Source organism: Oncorhynchus mykiss, chromosome 1 (genome assembly GCF_013265735.2).
Source record: "Oncorhynchus mykiss isolate Arlee chromosome 1, USDA_OmykA_1.1, whole genome shotgun sequence".
NCBI classification, from domain to species: Eukaryota; Metazoa; Chordata; class Actinopteri; order Salmoniformes; family Salmonidae; genus Oncorhynchus; species Oncorhynchus mykiss.
The window spans coordinates 77,604,159-77,627,494 of NC_048565.1; the positions used below are offsets into that span (position 1 = coordinate 77,604,159).

The 23,336-nt window shown below is 43.1% G+C and overlaps 1 protein-coding gene across 1 annotated transcript; it reads right to left on the reverse strand.

Annotated features, from left to right (window-relative positions):
• Positions 1 to 2,760: 2,760 nt before the first annotated feature.
• On the reverse strand, positions 2,761 to 19,470 carry tbc1d12a (TBC1 domain family, member 12a). The gene is made up of 13 exons (XM_021612662.2): positions 17,727 to 19,470; positions 15,052 to 15,184; positions 13,096 to 13,217; positions 12,759 to 12,841; positions 9,661 to 9,778; positions 8,992 to 9,098; positions 8,669 to 8,749; positions 8,427 to 8,521; positions 6,573 to 6,644; positions 6,256 to 6,384; positions 5,800 to 5,909; positions 5,363 to 5,621; positions 2,761 to 4,497 (listed from the first exon to the last, which is right to left on the reverse strand). The coding sequence occupies exons 1-13, from the start codon at positions 19,178 to 19,180 to the stop codon at positions 4,429 to 4,431; spliced, it is 2,832 nt and encodes a 943-aa protein (XP_021468337.2). The 5' UTR covers positions 19,181 to 19,470; the 3' UTR covers positions 2,761 to 4,428.
• Positions 19,471 to 23,336: the final 3,866 nt, after the last annotated feature.

The following is a 23,336-nucleotide window of genomic DNA, read 5'->3' on the forward strand; positions in this document are numbered from 1 at the left end:
CAGCCAAGACCTCAGAAAAAATTGTAGACCTCCACAAGTCTGGTTCATCCTTGGGAGCAACTTCTAAACGCCTGAAGGTACCACGTTCATCTGTACAAACAATAGTACGCAAGTATAAACACCATGGACCACGCAGCCGTCATAGATTAATGTACTTTGGTGCGAAAAGTGCAAATGAATACCAGAACAACAGCAAAGGACCTTGTGAAGATGCTGGAGGAAACAGGTACAAATGTATCTATATCAGTAAAACAAGTAAAACAAGTCCTATATCGACATAACCTGAAAGGCTGCTCAGCAAGGAAGAAGCCACTGCTACAAAACTGACATAAAAAAAAGCCAGACTACGGTTTGCAACTGCATATGGGGACAAAGATCGTACTTTCTGGAGAAATGTCCTCTGCCTGATGAAACAAAAATAGAACTGTTTGGCCATAATGACCATCGTTATGTTTGGAGGAAAAAGGGAGGCTTGCAAGCCGAAGAACACCATCCCAACCGTGAAGTACGGGGGTGGCAGCATCATGTTGTGGGGGTGCTTTGCTGCAGGAGGGACTGATGCACTTCACAAAATAGATGACATCATGAGGAGGAAATTGATGTGGATATATTGAAGCAACATCTCAAGGCAGGAAGTTAAAGCTTGGTCACAAATGGGTCTTCCAAATGGACAATGACCTCAAGCATACTTCCAAAGTTGAAAGAAAAATGGCTTAAGGACAACAATGCCCTGACCTCCATCCTATAGAACATTTGTGGGCAGAACTGAAAAAGTGTGTGCGAGCAAGGAGGCCTACAAACCTAACTCAGTTGCACCAGCTCTGTCAAGAGGAATGGGCCAAAATTCCCCCAACTTATTGTGGGAAGCTTGTGGAAGGCTACCCGAAACATTTTACCCAAGTTAAACTATTTAAAGGCAATGCTACCAAATACTAATTGAGTGCATGTAAACTTATGACCCACTGGGAATGTGATAAAAGAAATTAAAGCTGAAATAAATCACTTTACTATTATTCTGAGAATTCACATTAAAAAAAAGTGGTGATCCTAACTGACCAAAGACAGGGAATTGTTTTACTAGGTTTAAATGTCAGGAATTGTGAAAAACTGAGTTTAAATGTATTTGGCTAAGGTGTATGTAAACCTCCGACTTCAACTGTACCTATCTTACAGTATAGCTTATGGTAGGTACATGAGTCCTGACTGCCTGGAAAGACCAACTAAGGACATCTACACACCATATATGCATTGTATACACACACCATATATATATATATACACACACACATACATACGCCATATACAAAACCAAAACACATTTATATCAACAACAGATTGGTAGGTCAGAGGTAGAAAAGAGAGCAGCAGTGTGTGTGTGTGTGCGTGCGAGCGAGAAAGAGAGAGGAGGCAAGAGGGAGACTAATTAATGGTCAACATTCTCCTTCCTGTCCCCAGGGGTTGGGTGGATCACTCATCTCCAGGCTCTCCCCAGGGAAGGGCAGGGAAGGGGGCTGTGGCCTTGCCCCCCTACCCTACCCAGTCTACCCCATATCACTGGATCCCTCACTGGAGACATATCCCCTAACAGCTCCAAGTGAGCGTATCTGTTACTGTAAGAAGTAGAAAGAGACAAGAAAGGCATCTTGCATGTGGCAAACATTACATTGTACGTGGTATCACTTTATTTTCAGAGTAGTCTACACCTTTGCCAATTACATTTACTCAACCAAAAACATACATGATAACATACAGTACAGTATCTTCAGAAAGTATTCATACCCCTTGAGTTATTATACATTTTGCTGTGTTACAGCATCAATTCAAAATGGATTAAATGTATATTATTTCTCACCCATCTACACACAATATCCCACAATTACTACAATGTTGATCCATCCTCACTTTTCTCCTATCACAACCATTAAATTCTAACGGTTTTAAAAACCATTTGCCTCATGGTGAAATTCCTGAGCGGTTTTCTTCCTCCCCGGCAACTGAGTTTGGAAGAACATCTGTATCTTTGTAGTGACTGGGTGTATCCACCATCCAATTAATAACTTCACCATGCTCAAAGGGATATTCAATGTCTGTTTTTAATAACCCATCTACCAATAGGTCCCCTTCTTTGCGAGGCAATGGAAAACCTTCTTGGTCTTTGTGGTTGAAATTCACTGCTCTACTGAGGGACCATACAGTATGTGTGGGCTACAGAGGTGAGGTAGTCGTTAGAACATCATGCTAAACACTATTGTTTCACACAAGTGAGTCCATGAAACTTGTGACTTCAGCAAATATTTACTCCTGAATTTATTTTGGCTTGCCATAACAAATGGGTTGAATACTTATTGACTCAAGACATTAACTTTTCATTTATTAATTTGGAAAACATGATTCCACTTTGACATTATGGGCTATTGTGTGTAGGCCAGCAAACACTTTATATTGAAAATTCAGGCTGTAACAAAATGTGGATAAAGTCAAGGGGTTACTTTTGTCATGCAGGGGATGTTCAGTGACATTGGCAGGCTCTTATGTTATACTCCCCCTGGTGGATGTATCCAACCCCTACGTAGAATTGCCTTACCATGGCATGGCCTTTCCATTTCCTTGGCAACTGTAACCAGACACATACATGATTATTAGAAAATGCAATTAACTGTGTTTTGGAATTTTTTCAAATAAATTAGATCAGATAGTGTAGTGTCTTACAAAAATGTTTTACTTAGAAAAAAATAAGGAAAAACAAACCCCACACAGCAATTCTGTTGCCCAGATATTTATTTACACATTTAACTAGTGGCCATTTACGAAAGAGATCTTTTTTACATTACATATACAGTACCAGTAAGGCATATGAAAACTGTACAATTGTAAATTGGACAAAAACAAGCGGAATGATTATTTTACATGAAGCAATGCTACAACTTAAATAGTATGCATACAGACCAAATGTCAATCTTAAAATAAATCAAACATCTTGCAAGAATGTTGTTCTCCTTCTCCACTACTTTCTAAATATCTAATCAAAGCACTGTACTATCAGACATCACCAACTGTAGATTTAACTCAACATAAAGCGGTTATTCAAACCTGTTTCTCCAAAAACACTGCATCATGTGGCCCTTGAGATTCATATTGCACTTTTATTTCAAAATTATCCCCCCTCCTCTTCAGGGCTTTATTTAAAAGGCCCAGTGCAGCAAAAAAAACATGATTTGCCTGTGTTTTATATATGCTTCCACACTACGAGGTTGTGATAATTACGATAATGCCCTTTTAGTGTTAGAGCTGTTTGAAAAGAAGGCCTGAAATGTCAACCTGTTTTGGTGGGATGGAGTTTTGGCCTGCCTGGTGACATCACTAGGTAGTAAATTTGTTAATACACCAATAAGAAAGAGAGTGCCAAACCCCTCTGCCAATAACAGCTACTATTCCGTTTCCCCTCACTCAGACCACTCCCAGAGACTGCTATCAAAATTCTTCCTCGAGAAATTGCTCTTTGTTAAGAAGCTATCATTTTTTTTTTACTATTTTAATTGAAAACAATCACAGTAAGGTACTTCATTGTTACCCAGAAATGATTTGATATTGAGATCAAAATGGCTGCATTGGACCTTTAAACTAACTTAAGAGCACTCAGATTCAATAGTTTTTCAAAAGATTTCACCAAGTCGCTCCTTGATTTACCGTTGGTATTTCCTATTCCAGAATCACTGTTTGCCAAGGGTCCTGTTGAATTAGTGAACACGAGGAAAATACTGTATGTGTATACCATACATTAATACATACAAATATAGGTACATATGTTTAAGTTCATATTTACAAACACTTAGTCGTGGAGAAATTTGGTATAACCTAAAAACAAAAAGAGACAAGTACATTTAACAGCTTTACAATCTGAAAGTATAACATATTTCTGACCAGACTATATGGGTGAGTCAGTGGTTTCATGGTCCACCTAAGGCCTGTTTATAATGCTGTTATTATGTGAGTGTGTGTGTGCATGTAGAGAGATATGTAGGGACGAAAATGGACATATACTTAATGGGCGTAGTGTACGCAAACCAATGGAGTGTTGATAGGAGTTTTGGGAACTCCTTATAGCCACTTGCCGTATGCGCAATAATGACAGAACTCTCCCGGCCTAAAGTATTTTCCACCAGATTTCATCAGTCATAGTTGCTAATGGTTCTCTGATGCACCAACATTCATTTCAGTCACACTTCTGATGCCATTTTGTGTGTGTGTGTGTGTGTGGAGATATGTAGGGATGTGTTGCCACCTCCCAGTATTACATCCATTTGGTGTCCATTTCATAACCAAGCAAAGCATTCCTGTTGCCTTAGCAACAGTCCCCAGAAGAAATCCAAGTGCGTGTGTCACAGATTCAGAAACACATTGGGTAGTGGGGTTCGTGTGTCTAAACCGTTAGCTTCTTGGAGCCGGACTGTGGTTGGCCATTTCCTTACTGCCATCCTTCATCAATGCAGAGAAGACCTAATGGAAATATGTACATGTAAAATTAAATACATAGAGTAGTTCTACATATCCAACAGAAGGTACTGTTGATACAAAAACAAAGCAAATAACATACAAGCTTCCCTCTCCTCATCTGTTTTCTTCCTTAACCACTAATATTTAAAGACTATAAGAGATTAAGCAACATGGTAAAAAAAAACTACCCAGGAGTCCTCTCCCCTACATAGCGCGCCAGCTTGTACACCTAAAAATTGGAAATTAGTTACCCCTGGTTCGTTCAGCTATCCCTATGGGAGAAATTAATGGGGATAGAATGGGGTTTTGGGATAAAGACAAAAAAAAGGTTTGAAGTTAACACAAGCTTAGGAGATCTTATATGTTTTGCTCTGAGATAATATCAGTCAGTTAACATGACCTTTATGAATCATGACACCTTTATGTGCTTGTTTTCATTACATCCACACATAAAAATTCACAAAACGTGACGTTAGCTGATGAAGATTATCTCTAGAACCAAAACGTATAAGACCTCCTAAACCTGTGTTCATCAGACATTATATTCGCCGTTTATCCCAGAAACCCATTCATTTCCCCATAGACTTTGGCCGACAAGTCATTGAGGAGTTTGCCTCTGTTAGTGCCTACAAAAAGACGCCATTATTATTGCTCTCTATCCGTTGTCATGAAGGGAAGATGAAGGGGAAAGGAAGCCTTTGGAGAGCACTGACACCACCCCATCTTAGCACTGATAAAACCCATCCACAGCAGGCCCCACTTCATAAGTCATTAAATAGATGCCCACTTTTCAAACATTTAATTGGAATTCCAGTTTACTTCTGCTCCACAGGTCAGACTATAGAATCAGACAGTGGGTCTAACTGACCTGGCCCCACTTGCGGTTGCTGCTGAGCATCTGTGTGGCAGTGATGCAGCTGAACAGGTTGTCAGCAGCCATGTCATCAGGCAGGCGGGTAAGGAACTGGGCCATATGGATGAAGTCCATCTGCAGTAGGACCTCCTGGTAGAGGCGCAGGATGCCCAGGCCTGTCCGGAACAGACACTCCTCCCCGTCCCGACAGAACACGTCCCACACGCGACACGCCACATCCAATGGCAACGACTTACTGTACAGGGTGAAGATCCTGCAGGAATGGACCGAGACACACAGAGGTCAACAACGGTTCATCGGCGAGGTGAAGCGAAGCACATGCAAAGGTCACTTTATGAACTGACAATGAATAGAAATGGACAAAGTCTTGAACCATTTTACTTTAGTTCAAAGAGGGCAAGCACTGAAGTGTCATGTTGTCCTGCACTCACCAGTCTATGAGATAAAGGTCAGGGGTGAGGTTGTTGATCTGAAAGTGATTGAACAGCCGTGGGAGGTTCTCTTCAAAGAACACCTCAAAAGCAGCGAAGTATTTCAACATCTGAAAACAAGAGGAAAAAAGTTTTACACCATGGAAACAACATTTATTCATTCAGCATTATAAACTGGGTGTTTCAAGCTCTGAATGCTGATTGGCTGACAGCCGTGTTATATCAGACCGTATACCATGGGTATGACAAAACATTTATTTGTACTGTTCTAATTACGTTGGTAACCAGTTTATAATAGCAATAAGGCATCTCAGGGGTTTGTGATATATGGCCAATATACCACGGCTAAGGCACTCCACGTTGCTTTGAGCGTAAGAACATATTGGCCATATACCACACCTCCTCAGGCCTTATTGCTTAATTCTCTCAGGACAAAAGGTGTGTATGTGTCAGTACCAGGTCGTGGTCCACTCTGAAGAAGGCCATCTGACAGGGCTTGTTGAGCAGGTTCGCAAAAGCGATGAAGGCGTCAGCTTCCTCCAGATTCAGGATTAGCACTGCAGCGATGAAGGACATCCCCTGGACCTGGAAAACACAAGGAACGCATGTCTTAGTTCAATTTATTTTTTCACCAAAATAAACAGTTCCATTAAGAACAGAATCCAATTTAATTGCAGACGTGGGGAGAAATCAGTTCACGGGACAAACATTTAGTCAACGTGGATTGAGAGAAAACACAATTATCTAGGATAAATGAAGTGTTTGCTACTTACATAGCCCACGTCTGGTCTATAACACGTGTACGCCCCCAGAACACTGTGCAAGAGGTCATGATAGGGCCCACCCTATAGGGAGAGTAGTCAAATTAATGTCTTCTCTTTTTACTTGAGGTTTATATTGCTTTTGCATACGTACCAAGATGTTCAAATAAACCTAACACTGACCAAACAACAGTGGCACTTTCAATGTCAACACCAGGAGATCCAGCAATACAATGAGAAGAATACATTGAAGAACAAAAGCTTCCACACACCACAACAACACTGGGATAGAAACAGCCATGGACAGTATAAGGGTTCTGTTTTATAGTGACAACCACAGAGATATCAAGCCTCTGAGATCAGGTACTGTATTGGTGATGAGAGGAGAGACCTACAGTACCAGTCAAAAGTTTGGACACACCAACTCATTCAAGGGCGTTTCTTTATTTTTACTATTTTCAACATTGTATAATAATAGTGAAGACATCAAAACTATGAAATTAAAACACATGGAATCATGTAGTAACCAAAAAAGTGTTAAAATATATTCTAGACTCTTCAAAGTAGCCACAGCTTTGCACACTCTTGGCATTCTCTCAACCAGCTTCATGAGGTAGGCAGCTGGAATGCATTTCAATTAACAGGTGCCTTGTAAAAAGTTCATTTGTAGAATTTCTTTCCTTCTTAATGCATTGGAGTCAATCAGTTGTGTTGTGACAAGGCATGGGTGGTATACAGAAGATAGCCTTATTTGGTAAAAGACCAAGTCCATATTATGGCAAGAACAGCTCAAATAAGCAAAAAGAAACAACATTCCATCATTACTTTAAGACATGAAGGTCAGTCAATACGGAACATTTCAAGAACGTTTAAAGTTTCTTCAAGTGCAGTCGCAAAAACCATCATGCGCTATGATGAAACTGGCATTGAGGACCGCCACAGGAAAGGAAGAACCAGAGTTACCTCTGCTGCAGAGGATAAGTTCATTAGAGTGACCAGCCTCAGAAATGACAGTCCAAATAAATGCATCACAGAATTCAAGTAACAGACACATCTGAACATCAACTGTTCAGAGGAAACTGCATGAATCAGGCCTTCATGGTCAAATTGCTGCAAAGAAGCCACTACTAAAGGACACCAATAAAAAGAAGACTTGCTTGGGCCAAGAAACACAAGCAATGGACATTAGACCGGTGTCCTTTGGTCTGATCAGTCCAAATGTGAGATTTTTTTTCTCCACATGTATGGTTCCCACCATGAAGCATGGGGGTGGTGGTGTGATGGTGCTTTGCTGGTAACACTGCCTGTGATTTATTTAGAAATCAAGGCACACTTAACCAGCATTATGCAGCGATATACGCCATCCCATCCGGTTTGCGCTTAGTGGGACTATCATTTGTTTTTCAACAGGACAATGATCCAACACACCCCCAGGCTGTGTAAGGGCTATTTGACCAAGGAGGAGAGTCATGGAGTGCTGCATCAGATGACCTGTCCTCCACAATCACCCGACCTCAACCAAATTGAGATGGTTTGGGATGAGTTGGACCACAGAGTGAAGGCAAAACAGCCAACAAGTGCTCAGCATATGTGGGAACTCCTTCAAGACTGTCAGAAAAGCATTACAGGTGAAGCTGGTCGACAGAATGCCAAGAGAGTGGAAAGCTGTCAAGGCAAAAGGTGGCTACTATGAAGATTCTCAAATATAAAATATATTTTTGATTTGTTTAACACTTGTTTGGTTACTACATGATTCCAAGTGTTATTTCATAGTTTTAATGTCTTCACTATTATTCTACAACGTAGAAAATAATACAAATAAAGAAAAACCCTTGAATGAGTAGGTGTCTAAACATTTGACTGTACCTTCTGAAAAATAAAGAGAGAGGGGAAGGTCCTGGAGATGTCCAGCTTTATCAGGTCCAGACTTGACTCTCTATCCGCCTGCAATGATCCAGAGTCTGTTTTGGAGAAAAAAAATCATGCAAAAATACAATTAGCTTTTTTATAATGATCAATAAACAAAGCACAAAACGTGTTTCTAACTTGTTTTAAATAATGATGGGGCTTATTCTTGCTCTGGGTCTTTGTGTTGCCATGGTACCTACCTTCGGTCTCGTTTTCAGAGCTGGTCTCACTGAAGCTCTTCCACCTCTCCTTAGCCCGAGACAGAAATATCTCAAACAACTCTACAATAGCAGACACAATCAACAATACTGTGGTTAATTATAGTTTATCCAGATTATATACTGCTACTGGTCGTTCAACAGACTATGTGGGCGGTAGGATGGCCGTCATTGTTATAGTAGGCAACTGCTTAGATTGTATACATTAAAAGCTGCTGTAACAGTGAATATTAGCAAACAGGCTGTGAGAACGGAGAGGGGGGAGGTTTGGATAGACAGCATTAAGTAGAGTGTTGTGTTTTTACCGGGGGTGATGTTGAGCTCGTTGCCGATGGCCAGGCTCCAGACACGTCCTCGGACGCTGGGAGGAAGGCCCTGCCACCAGAGCTCTCTGACCCGACGCGTGTTACGCCTGCCAGGGGACACAACACACGTCTGTCATTCCGGAGGAACTTTAACCGTGTTAAAACTATGGTAGAGTATCAGAATAGTCTATATATATGTCAGTGGAGGCTGCCGAGACAACGGCTCATAATAATGGCTGGAATGGAGAGCATGGAATGTTTTCAAACACATGAAAACCACGTGTTTGTTACCATTCCATTTATTCTGTTCCATTACTATGAGCTGTCCTCCCCTCAGCCGCCTCCACTGTTCTATGTACATTTGACAACACAACCCATTTCAGCTTCTGGTAGTCCTTTGTTTCAAGTGAAAATAATGTTCAGGAGGATCATTTGTGACAAATCAAGATGTCTGCTGTAGCTCAGTTGGTAGAGCATGGCACTTTCAATGCCAGAATGGTGTGTTTGATTCCCAAGACCACCCATATGTAAAATGTATGCACGCATTAATAAGTTGCTTTGTATAAAAGTGTCTGCTAAATGGCATATATTATATAGTATCAAGTGTTTGTGCTGGACGATAAAAGGCATTAAAACGGTACTGATCCCCTCAGTGTAGGGAATACTGACATGCAGTCCCAGTTGGGCAGGACGTCATTGTTCCAGATGACCATGGCGTTGGCGATGCTGTCCTCCTGTTTAAACCTCTCCTTCATCCGACGCTTCTTCTTCTGGGCCTCCTTCAGCTCTGACAGAGAAAAGAGAGAGAATGGGTTAAGTGTGTGTTAAAGTTCAATTAAACTTCATGGTCCCAATTGGTTTGGCAGCAAAGGAGCATAAAAACAACATTCAACATACATTTGAAGTGGGAAGTGTATATACATCTTAGCAAAATACATTTAAACACAGTTTTTCATCATTCCTGACATTTAATCCAAGTAAAAATTCTTTTTTAGGTCAGTTAGGATCACCACTTTATTTTAAGAATGTGAAATGTCAGAATAATAGTAGAGAGAATGATTTATTTAAGCTTCAATTTCTTTCATCACATTCCCAGTGGGTCAGACGTTTACATACACTCAATTAGTATTTGGTAGCATTGCCTTTAATTGTTTAACTTGGGTCAAACATTTTGGGTAGCCTTCCACAATAAGTTGGGTGAATTTTATCCCACTCCTCCTGACAGAGCTGGTATAACTGAGTCAGGTTTGTAGGCCTCCTTGCTCACACACGCTTTTTCAGTTCTGCCCACACATTTTCTATAGGATTGAGGTCAGGGCTTTGAGATGGCCACTCCAATACCTTGACTTCGTTGTCCTTAAGCCATTTTGCATCAACTTTGGAAGTATGCTTGGGGTCATTGTCCATTTGGAAGACACATTTGCTGCCAAGCTTTAACTTTCTGACTGATGTCTTGAGATGTTGCTTCAATATATCCACATAATTTTCCTCCCTCATGACGCCATCTATTTTGTGAAGTGCACCAGTCCCTTCTGCAGCAAAGCACCCCCACAACATGATGCTGCCACCCCCGTGCTTCACGGTTGGGATGGTGTTCTTCGGGTTGCAAGCCTCCCCCTTTTTCCTCCAAACATAACAAGGTCATTATGGTCAAACTGTTCCATTGCTGTTTCATCAGACCAGAGGACATTTCTCCAAAAAGTATGATCTTTGTCTCCATGTGCAGTTGTAAACTGTAGTCTGGCTTTTTTATGTCGGTTTTGGATCAGTGGCTTCTTCCTTGCTGAGCGGCCTTTCAGGTTATGTCGATATAGGATTCGTTTTACTGTGGATATAGATACTTTTGTACCTGTTTCCTCCAGCATTTTCACAAGGTCCTTTGCTGATGTTCTGGGATTGATTTGCACTTTTCGCACCAAAGTACGTTCATCTCTAGGAGACAGAACGAGTCTCCTTCCTGAGCGGTATGACGGCTGTGCGATCATCCGGTCAACAACATTATCAACGTGCTGACAAAAACAAAAAACAGCAACATATTACCACCGTCATACTCATCCCTAGCCTATCACAGTCTCTTCCCAGTATTTAAAAAAAGCAATGGCCATAGGGGCGAAGGAGTGCTTGTACCGGTTAGTCTTAACAGTGGGGCTCTATACTGGGAGCCAGAGAGTAGGACCTGGGGCCAGTTGCATAAAACGTAAGTTAACGCCCCCCTTATCTTATCCCTTAAAAGTTTCCTTAACTTTAAACCAGTTGCACTAAACCTTTTAAGGAGAATTTCCCCCTTAAATTAAGTGAAACAGTTAAGGGTGCCCATGAGGTCCCTTAACGGCTTCATTCAGTATGGATTTCAATGTAAACAGCATTTGTGGAGGTGAATGTTGCTTTCATCTGCCCTGGTTACAAAAGGAAAACGTCCAGCAGCTAGCTACTTAGATAAACAATGGAAGGTACGCAATCCATAGCTACAACACGTGTTACTGTCTTCTGTATCGTTTCGCCCCTCTTAAAATGCAGAAGCTCTATTTTTTCGATATCGCATAATAAATGTGATCTCTTCAATGAGACCTTCAGTCAGTGAAATCAGGTCCCCTCCATAGTAACCAGTGACTCTTTCTGCCGTACATTCCCTCAAAGTACCATAAAACCCTTAAGTTATGCCCTTACCTAAGGAAATGTTTGAGCGGCTCTATGCAACACCCTTAAAAAAATTCCCTTAGGTAAGGGAACATAATTCTCTAAGGTAAACCCTTAAATCTGCATTGCTTGTTGTTTGGGGTTTTAGGCTGGGCTTCTGTATAAGCACTTTTATTATTATTTTTTACTTAACTAGGCAAGTCAGTTAAGAACAAATTCGTATTTAATATAACGGCCAATCCCGGACGACGCTGGGCCGATTGTGCGCCGCCCTATGGGACTCCCAATCACGGACGGATGTGATACAGCCTGGATTCAAACCAGGGACTGAGATGCAGTACCTTAGCCCGCTGCGCCACTCGGAAGCAGAGATGTAAAAAGGGCTTTAAGTACATTTGATTTGATGTTTTATGCAACTGGGCCCTGGACTTCATGGTGTAGGGGGGGGTGGGCACAGTCAGACAGGATGGATTCAGTCTTCCTCACCACTTGTCTGTTGTTCAGATCAGACAGACTCCTCTGCTGGACTCCCCATCATCTTACTGCCCACTTTCACTATTCTAGATAGATATTTTTTGCTTTTACACCAAGGTTGACGTACCAACAAATCATAGAAAATGTTAATACAGACTACGTATGACTTATAAAACAGTCATCAAGGTCCTGTCGACCGGGAACTTTGGCAGGTTTCCAGAGACAGAAAATGCACTGCTGGACTTTCATACACATAAGTGTTACACTCAAAGTTCAATGTATTATCAATAATTTTGCCAAGATACTTGTAGTTGTCTATAGTGTCTACCACCTGGCCCTTAGTGTTCTGAAATCAATACACATACTAAATCTTTGGTTGTCACATTCAGTTGTAAGAATGCACTGGCACACCAATGCACTAAATCATCAACAACAAGGCTGTGGGCAGTTTCATTAGCATGAAGGAGACGGACTATTAGAGTCATCCTCAAACTTCAATATCGGTTCTCTTACTGGCTACGACAATCAACAGTGTACAGGATATAGAGGAGTGGTGAGAGGACACACCCCTTTGGGTGTTGTTGATGACAGCTCCCTGACAGGCACAGTCACCCTCTGGGTGTGTGTAGACAGTTAAAACCGTGGTTAGCACATACCTCTCCTCTTGGCTCCTGCCACCATCTCGTCATACTCTTGTTTGTGACGCATGGCCTCCTCAACAGACTTGGCAGGAAGGTTCCTGAACAGAGGGGACGAGATGGATGCCTTCAGAGAGAGGTGTGTGGTTTGGGCATACACACGGGCCATACAGAGTATCAGGAATTACATGTGCATGGTGTTTAGATAAGATTAATGTGCATTCCAGGAAAACAGGCCATCCCCCTGTATGAGGGCACTGCACTATACACAATCAATCACACGGGATGTGTACCGAGGGAGTAGCCAACCAGAGGATTCAAAAAAATAAAAAATAAAATAAAATTAAACACTCACGATGGCCTGTCCTCTAGTATCAGAGCTGTGGTAGACAACGGCTCAAACTCCAGGTTTTTCCGCCGCGCTGCAGAGAGCTGGACCTGGGAACCTGGAGCTGGTCCAACCTTCACCGGGTACTCCTTTACATAGAAACACAGGAAACAAGGGGACAAAAACATGTTTACAATGAGGTTTTAAAACCTACATGTAGGCTGTTCTTCACTGTGGTCTACAATCAAATCAAATTGTCCCATGATTCGTAAACAGGTGTTGACTAACAGTGAAATGCTTACTTACGGGCCCTTGCAAAAAATGCAGAGAGAAAAAATGTAATAATAAATAAATAAATATTAATAACACGAGGAATGAGTAATGATAACTTGGCTAAAAACACAGGGTAGCAGTACTGAGTCCGATGTGCAGGGGCACGAGGTAATCGAGGTATATATGTACATATAGGTAAGAAAAAGTGACTAGGCAACAGGATTGATAATAAACTGTAACAGCAGCGGGTGTGATGAGTCGAGAGTTATTGCAAAAGGGATCAATGCAGACAGCTAAATAGTTAACCAGGACTAACTATTTAGCAGTCTTATGGATTGGGGGTAGAAGCTGTCCAGGGTCCTGTTGGTTTTAGACTTGGTGCATCGGTACCACATGCCGTGCGGTAGCAGAGAACAGTCTATGACTCCTTTTATGTGTGGATGGACCAGTTATTGTACATAACACACCAGTGTTCATCCATCAACTACGGCCCATCTTTGCTCCTGTAGAAGGCAGCCTAATGGCTATGGGAGGCAGGGCTGTCAGGGCTAGGGACATTCTGTAGGCTTAATAGTGTCTACTTTGTCCTAGGCCTTTTCTGCACTGTGTGTGTGTGTACGTACGTGTGATAAAAAACCTCATTCATAGACCCGGGTTAACCACAGGACAACAGATCTTTTATGAGGTTAGTCTGGATGAGACATAGTGATCATTCATCACCCCCACCCCGCTGGAGTTGGTTCCTCTATGCGTGATGTTCTCCCTCTCCCACAGTTAGTGTAGTCATGGATAATGCTTCTATTGTCATGTGAAGCAGGTAGGCAGAAGTACATCTGGTAGTCTGATGGGCGAAACATATTTTCTATAGTTCCATGCAGAAAGATGGTGAATAATATTTAGAAAAAAGGCATCCCATAGTCCCTGATTAAAGAGATTGTGATTAGGTGTTGATTCAGGCTCAACTGTCTGGAATATGATCCTGATGAAACAAAAACCAGATGTATGCCAGTATATTGTAGTTTACTACTTTGTTGTGGAATGGGAATAGTCTAAGTGTAACATCCTACTTCTTGCCTTCATCATTATTCATTGAGCTTCAGTCTCAGTTGACCGCATCTGTAAACAAGCACCCAGTGTGTCTCTGTCTCAATCTCATTTAGAGCAGCTCAGAATCCCACCTGACTTGAGCATGGTAGGAATGCTAACCCACTCAGCGCAGTGCCGGGGTGCACATCCTCCATAACAGTCAGAGGAAGAGGGCCAGTGAGGAGTAGGGAGGGTGAGCTGTCAGAGACACCGCCACACAGCATGCAGAAGTGTGGTTAGGGGGGCAGAGTAGCCAGCTGGGGTCTCAGCTGCAGACTGCAACAGCAGAGCAGAGAGACAGCTACACACCATCCCCCACCACCACTAGTGGTTTAACCAATAACGCCCTTTCATCCAGACACCCACTCCTGTCCCTTTGCCTCAATTCCCACCTGTTGCAGACATACACACCACCACCAGAAGCATCACAACAGAGACATTCAATGGACATTTCCATTCCATTAGTTTGAGTTGGTAATTCCTACAATGTTAAGAGTTCTAGAGTTTGGATACCAGATCATTTATATGACACCAGACCAACACAAATATATCTTGATCTTCATTCATTTTTATGGGTAGAACTCAAACAGGTTGTGGTTGAGTCCGATATAGAGTGATACTAACCTGCTGGATGGTGAAGGAGTCTTTAGGATCTTTAGTAGTGTTCTCCCTCAGGGGAACCTTTCCAAACAACCTCCACCCAGGAGCATTCTGAGAAGGTGGCTTTGGCTCTTTGGGCTTCCTAGAAAACAGGTTTCTGGAGGAGAGAGAGTGACAAATATTTAAAAGAAGAGACAGACATATCTGGAAGGAAAATGTACATGGTGAAAGAGGGTGGTACAAATCTCAGGGAAGTAGAGGATGGAAAGAAGGGTGTTGAGCAATGAAAAGATAACATGTACACACATGCTCGCACAAACACACAGTCCCCTGAGGTTCCCAGGTTTTTATCCTGCCCTGTGTACCGTAAGTGTGTGAAGAGTCGGGTTGGGCCATCAGCGAAGCTGCAGTGATATGAGAGAGTTTCTGGCTGTCTGCTGGGTGGAGTGAGTGTGTGGTACAATGGGGGCCAGGTCAGCCATGTTTGTTCTTCCCTTGTTGTGAAGGAATTCAGAAAGGCACCCTCCCCAAGGTCGTGTTGCTACGGATTGTTGGATACAGTACATCAGTGATAACTCTTATACAAACGTGATCCAGGACACAGTCCATCATCTAACATCCTCAAACACCTGAAGATTATGATCATCATCGTCATCCCAACCATGCCATCATAATCACCTCAGTGGAATCAAACATAAGAATCCAGCTCCACAAACCAGTATTTCCTCTAATGCTGTGCACACAGGCAGTGGGACAGAGTGAGCCGTAGATCACTTGTTATTCATTTCAAAGTGATCAGCAGTGTGGTACAAACAAGTTAATTCCATCTGCAAACATGGATTCTGGTTGGATGAGGACGTTGACAATGATGGATGAGGACGTGCTCGTTGCTAGCTCAGCGTAGTACTAGGTGTTAGCCTATGCCTCCTCATAATGACTAAATGGCAACCTTGACTATCAAGAAGTGCAAGACACACAGTACCAGCAACACCACAAGTTATGAGTGTGTGCAGTGCTCACAAGAACCTTTGAGCTCAGTATCGATTGCAGTTAACATAGGATAATTGAACGACGTGCTGTGGCGATGCGTCTTACGCAGCCTGTAGCCTAACGGAGGTCTAACTTTAGTACTGTAGCTAGGAACCCTGTCCCTGCGCCACACCAAATGACAGGTTCCATTTCTCCGGGCCATGGATAAAAGATCTAGGAGCTGTGGGGCTGAGTAGCACAGGGCTCAGCCACAACACTCCTCACAGCACCTGTCACAAGCAGCTCTCTGTCATTAGACAACATTCTCACAAGTTAAGGAGGGGGTTCAGTTCGTTACGGTCTGGTCTGCATACAGGACGAAGAAAGTGCTTTGGAGATTTTAGTTTAGGAGGACTGTGCCGTGTGTATAATAAGCTTTAATAGAGAACTGCTACAAAGGCCTATCCTATATAGCTAGGCCTAGCAGTGATGACTTTCTAGAATAAGAGAGTGTCTCCACAGCATTGCAAGCAACTCAAAATCAATACTCTGAAATTGAATTGATTCAGCTCCAATAGTACAGTACTTTTATAGGGGTGAGAGTGGGGTAGGCGGGAGGGTAGCAGAGAGATCGAGACAGATAGAAAACATTTTCTCTGCAGTCTCATTGCTTGTTGTAGTATGAAATCCAGGCAATAAAGAGGTAGAACACCGCAATTCCCTCCAACATTACCCTGGGCTGCAGGAGAAACTGGAGGCCTGCAAATCTCATGAAGTCAACGCATGGAGGGAATAGTGTTACAGGTAGATGTTGTGTTGTACAGGATGTCTTATCCAGCTGTCAGGCTTCAGATTATATTTATCCTAGCTGATATTAAAATGCTTCCTGAGTTTAAAGTCTCTTTGCTGTTCAAGCATTTTTGCTTTAATGGCACAAAACAATGACCCAGATGCCTTGTGCTTCATCAACCTGTTCATCTGTAGAAGTTGGACGACATGGGCTAATTTCATTCACAAGCTACACATCCACCCTCCTGTCAAACCCACATTAGCAGGATGATGATCATGAGGAGTTGTGATCGCTTTCTCCAGTCTGCTGCCTTGCACTGTAACGAACATGAAGGCGCACCAGATAAACAATGACATTGACCAGGCCTGCAGGTGCTTGAATAGATGCTCTCAGTAATTATGCATGGGCCTAGGATTGCAAAATTCCATTAACTTTCAAAACATATTTTTTCCAGAAATACAGGATTTCCTGCTCATCACCTCATAATTCCAGGAATTCTCATACCAGGATTTCTGGAAAACTGGTTATTTGGGGAAAGTTACCAGAATTTCACAACCCTACAGTATGGGCAGAGTCACTACAAAACATGGTCATTATGGATAACCAGCTACAGTAATGAGCTGCTGGAAAAGGGTAGTTGGCTGCTTGTAGGGTAGCCCATCAGTCTCATTAACTATAAATGGCACTGTGGATGCCATCAGAAGTCTAACCCCTAAGGAGATAGGCCTCGCTTAACTATTGCTTAGTCTACCATATCCTTTATTACCACAATAACTGACTAATATCCATTACTACTCTCAACACATGCTCACTATGGTAATTCAACATATGGCATTCCGAAATAAGATGTTTCCCAACACGTGTATGCGTGGGTTTGTTGTAGTGGTGGTGAGGGAGTGTGTGTGAGCAAGTGCAGTGATGGTTACGCTTTTCATATTACCTGGTGAAAAAATCTGAGATTCCAAACTTCTTAGAAGAGGACAGAACTGTCGACCCGTCGGGGAGTTTCTCTGGGGCACTTTGACGACGACCGACATCATAAGTGTTTCTAGAGCAGTCCGCACCCCCCTCATCTCCAAATAACATGTCCCCATCCTCCGGGCTGAGAGGGGTGGCATCACAGCTGAGAGAGACTGTGATGTTTGGGTTAGTCCTGAGGCTGAGAGGCCTAGCTGGGAGACTGCACTCACTCAAATCCTCTCTCATGCTGGGTTCTGTGTTTGGACTGTTGGTGTTTTCAGAAAGTGTTGACGGAGAGGGAGACGGGAGTTTGGCACTTGATTCTGAAGGGACACCCTCAGAGTCCGGAACACTACTCGCTGCATCGGGGGGCTTGGCAGCTGCTGGGGGAGCTCCCTCTGGGCTGCTATGCCTCAACCCCGTGCTGTTTCTCTCACATAATGCAGGTGATGACTGGATGTTTTGGAGCTGCAGATTAGAAGCATGCACCACGACGACATCAAATGGAACATTTGTGGTTCTTTCTGAGGAAACAGCATCCAAATCACATGTGGCTTCAGTGTTTACAGTATGCAGGCCACCATTTGCTACATTTACTTCCATGACAGAGCAGTCAAGTCCTTGGCATAGCAGTCGGTTGCATGTGTCCATCTGGCTACAATAATCAGTATCCACATCTGTAGACCAATCATCATTTGATAAATAACAATCCATATCCCCATTGGCCATTTTCATGTCCAAATCAACAGAGTCCGTGAAAGTGTAATTCTGTTGAGGGTTGTCTATAGGCCTACATGACAATGGAGAGAGAGATGGCGGCTGTGGCCCTGGCTCCATATTAGAATCCCCCTCGTTCAGTGTACCCGAGTTGGAATCTTGAGTCTCCCCCTCATAATCCAGTTTTCCCCGCTGTGAAACACGAGCCAGCTGCAGTAACATTCCGTTCCCCTCCTCGTGTCTGTAGGCGCTTGCGGCTGTGTCTGAGCAGGAAAAGGGCCCCCCGTTCCCCCCTCCGTCAGCTTCCGACCCGACCATCAGCTGAACCGATGACTCAGTAAATCCATTAAATCTGTGGTCGTTCGGGTGCGGTGGGTCGTTGCACAGGTTTGAAATTACACCGCTTTCATGCATCTGAATGGGGAGACAGTCTGCAACCAAATCCCGCATTATTGTATTCCCAACTCGGACGTTCTGCGATGGTAACACGACACATTCAACGATTGGACTCTTCCCATTGCTGGCTATATAAACATAACCTTTCCCCGTTTGACCCTCATCCGCCGCGCATACTCGGCTTCCGTTGTCGATCAATGGGCGAGAGGTTGCTATTATATTACAGTCGGCATGTGAACCGTAAGATTTACCTGCCTCTTCATTTTCGTTGACATCGACGGGCAAAACAAGAACCACATCTCCATGTTCTGCTGTTTCCATTTCATGTACCCTCCGCGAAGCTGGTTATAGCTTCGGACATAAAATCCTGCAGCGTCGCCCTCTCGGACGTCTGAGCTCCCAGTCTTCGTTGTTCTTTGAGAGCGTGACCATGTTTTGTAGTCTGTCGTTTTTAATCTGGCAGACCCACAAAAACAGCATACTGTTTTGATGAACGTTTGGTCAAAATAACATTTCAATCGGGCCTGTGCTGTAACAGATTAATGCAATCCCTATGTACCAGTCAGCAGCACTAATACCACAACCAGTAGCCATTTTGAAGTGTTCATTACGTCACGTCTTTCCGGACTCGCTAAACCCAAAAGTCAGATGTCTTGGATACGAAGTGACATCTTCTTTTGAGAAAGCGTAATTACATATAGGAATAAACCACAGGCTACATACTCTGTGGAATAAACTTGCATGATATTTTTCTGTGATAGCCTATTGATATAGCTAGCCTACCTTTTTAAATAGTTGAACCAAAGACAATAACCTTTTGGTTGAATAGTGGCCATATTTAGGCTGGATTGTATTTTTATTTTATAGAGGGAAAATGGAGTTATGTATTTGAGTGTGATACCAATTAATCGTCTGAAAGTTGCCCACGTTTGCTCTGTCTCTCTCGTGCTCAAGTTCTCGGTGGAACCGCCAGGGGACGTTGTGACCACGCTTGAAACACGACTTTAAGTGCAGTAGGCAAAGGCCAAATAAACTCAGCAAAAAAAGAAACGTCCCTTTTTCAGGACCCTGCCTTTCAAAGATAATTCGTAAAAATCCAAATAACTTCACAGATCTTCATTGTAAAGAGTTTAAACACTGTTTCCCATGCTTGTTCAATGAACCATAAACAAGTAATGGACATGCACCTGTGGAACGGTCATTAAGACACTAGCAGCTTACAGATGGTAGGCAATTAAGGTCACAGTTATGAAAACTTAGGACACTAAAGAGTATTTTCTACTGACTCTGAAAAACACCAAAATAAAGATGCCCAGGGTCCCTGCTCATCTGTGTGAACTTGCCTTAGGCATGCTGCAAAGAGGCATGAGGACTGCAGATGTGGCCAGGGCAATAAATTGCAATATTCGTACTGAGACAGCTAAGACACCGCTACAGGGAGGCAGGACGGACAGCTGATCTTTCTCGCAGTGGCAGACCACGTGTAACAACACCTGCACAGGATCGATACATCCGAACATCACACCTGCGGGACAGGTACAGGATGGCAACAACAACTGCCCGAGGTACACCAGGAATGTACAATCCCTCCATCAGTCCGTAATAGGCTGAGAGAGGCTGGACTGAGGGCTTCTAGGTTGTAAGGATGTCTGGTGGTTGTCCTCACCAGACATCACCGGCAACGTCGCCTATGGGCACAAACCCACTGCCGCTGGATCAGACAGGGCTGGCAAAAAGTGCTCTTCACTGACAAGTCGTGGTTTTGTCTCACAAGGGGTGATGGTTGGATTCGCATTTATCGTCGAAGAAATGAGCGTTACACCGAGGCCTGTACTCTGGAGCGGGATCAATTTGGAGGTGGAGGGTCCGTCATGGTCTGGGGTGATGTGTCACAGCATCATTGGACTGAGCTTGTTGTCATTGCAGGCAATCTCAAGACATCCTCCTCCCTCATGTGGTACCCCTCCTGCAGGCTCATCCTGACATGAACCTCCAGCATGATAATGCCACCAGCCATACTGCCCGTTCTGTGCGTGATTTGCTGCAAGACAGGAATGTCAGTGTTCTGCCATGACCAGCGAAGAGCCGGGATCTCAATCCCATTGAGCACGTCTGGGACCTGTTGGATCGGAGGGTGTGGGCTAGGGCTATTACCCCGAGAAATTTTCGGGAACTTGGGGGCCAAATACAACCACGGGCCGCCAGTTGGGGAACCCTGCCATATAACATTCTAAGTGTTAGGCATATGTAAGGGTGTAATTATTTTAGTACATAAATGCAAGAGGTTCTCACAGTATCTTGGCTTATTTACTCTTCTGTTTTCATGAGCCCTTTTTGTTTTTGGAATTAATAGAATGGTTAGAGTTGGTAATAACAATGTAATCACAATACTGTGGGTTCCTTTTACACAAAATAAACCCCTTTTTAGAGTTCAAAATTGCAATGCATACAATAAATGCCTCACGTTTTATGAATGAACCTTGACTCTGTTGCCTACTTTTAGTAACACAGAACATAGACGCCAAGACAATAACATTGAAGCAAAATCCTGTACACAATGAGTGTATGACTTAACCTATGGAACCGGTTCCATAAACATTGAGCAAAAATTACCCCCCAAAAAATAGTTAACTTTGCTTTAGCAATAAGAAGGCTTCACTATTATCACAGAGTATCTACTATTGTTTTGGTTCCCTCCATTTGTATTAACTCTACCCATCATCTCGCTACTCCACCTCCAATTTTAGTTCACCCTTCAAAGAGACTTTCCGCAATCCTCTATTTACTATCCTCAGTAATCGGTTGCCCTTTATTCATAACCTTACACATACAGTGCATTCAGAAAGTATTCAGACCCCTTGACTTCTTCCACATTTTCTTACGTTACAGCGTTATTTTACAATTGATTAAATTAAAAATGTTCCTAATCAATCTACACACAATACCGCAAAATGACAAAGTGAAAACAGGTTTAGACATTTTTGCAAATGTATAAAATATAAAAACAGAAATACCTTATTTACATAAGTATTCAGACCCTTTGCTATGAGACTTGAATTTGAGCTCAGGTGCATCCTGTTTCCACTGATCATCATTGAGAAGTTTCTACAACTTGATTGGAATCCACCTGTGGTAAATTCAATTGAATGGACATGATTTGGAAAGACACATCTGTCTATATAAAATGTCCCACAGTTTACAGTGCATGTCAGAGCAGAAACCAAGCCATGATGTCAAAGGAATTGTTCATAGAGCTCCGAGACAGGCTTGTGTTGAGGCACAGATCTACGGAAGGGTACCAAAAAATGTCTGCAGCATTGAAGGTCCCCAAGAACACAGTGGCCATCATTATTAAATAGAAGAAGTTTGGAACCACCAAGGCTCTTCCTAGAGCTGGCCGCTTGACCAAACTGAGCAATCAGGGGAGAAGGGCCTTGGTCAGGGAGTTGACCAAAAACCCGATGCCCACTCTGACAGAGCTCCAGAGTTCCTCTGTGGAGATGGGAGAACCTTACAGAAGGACAACCATCTCTGCAGCACAACACCAATCAGGCCTTTATGGTAGAGGGGCCCAGACAGAAGCCACTACTCAGTAAAAGACACATGACAGTGTGCTTGGAGTTTGCCAGAAGGCACCTAAAGACTCTTAAGACCATGAGAAACACGATTGTCTGGTCTGATGAAACCAAGATTCCTGGCTTAGGAAGGCCACCAAATATTCTGACATTTCCATCCCCAATTACAATTTTTTTTGACAAGATAGAACTGCCAAAGGGGGCGGAGTTGCAATCTACTGCAGAGATAGCCCGCAGAGTTCTGTCATACTATCCAGGTCTGTGCCCAAACAATTCGAGCTTTAAAAATACACCTTTCCAGAAATAAGTCTCTCACCGTTGCGGCTTGCTATAGACGCCCCTCAGCCCCTAGCTGTAATCTGGACACCATATGTGAATTGATTGCCCCCCATCTATCTTCAGAGTTCGTACTGTTAGGTGACCTAAACTGGGATATGCTTAACACCTGGCCATCCTACAATCTAAGCTAGGCCCTCAATCTCAAACAAATTATCAAGGAACCTACCAGGTACAACCCCAAATCCGTAACCATGGGCACCCTCATAGATATCATTCTGACCAACTTTCCCTCTAAATACACCTCTGCTGTCTTCAACCAGGATCTCAGCGATCACTGCCTCATTGCCTGCGTCCGTAATGGGTCTGCGGTCAAACGACCACCCCTCATCACTGTCAAATGCTCCATAAAACACTTCAACGAGCAGGCCTTTCTAATTGACCTGGCCCGGATATCTTGGAAGGATATTTACCTCATCCCGTCAGTAGAGGATGCCTGGTTGCTTTTAAAAAGTGTTTTCCTCACCATCTTATATAAGCATGCCCATTCAAAAAATGTAGAACTAAGAACAGATATAGCCCTTGCTTCACCCCAGACTTGACTGGCCTTGACCAGCACAAAAACA

Bases quoted from the DNA above. Each gene is read 5' to 3' on its own strand.
- tbc1d12a (XM_021612662.2), bottom strand. From the start codon at position 19,180: ATGGAAACAGCAGAACATGGAGATGTGGTTCTTGTTTTGCCCGTCGAT. The intron at 8,522-8,668 runs GTAGGTACCATG...TCTCCAAAACAG, and splicing joins CTCTGAAAACGAGACCGAAG to ACTCTGGATCATTGCAGGCG. The intron at 5,910-6,255 runs GTACTGACACAT...TCTTGTTTTCAG, and splicing joins TCAGAGTGGACCACGACCTG to ATGTTGAAATACTTCGCTGC.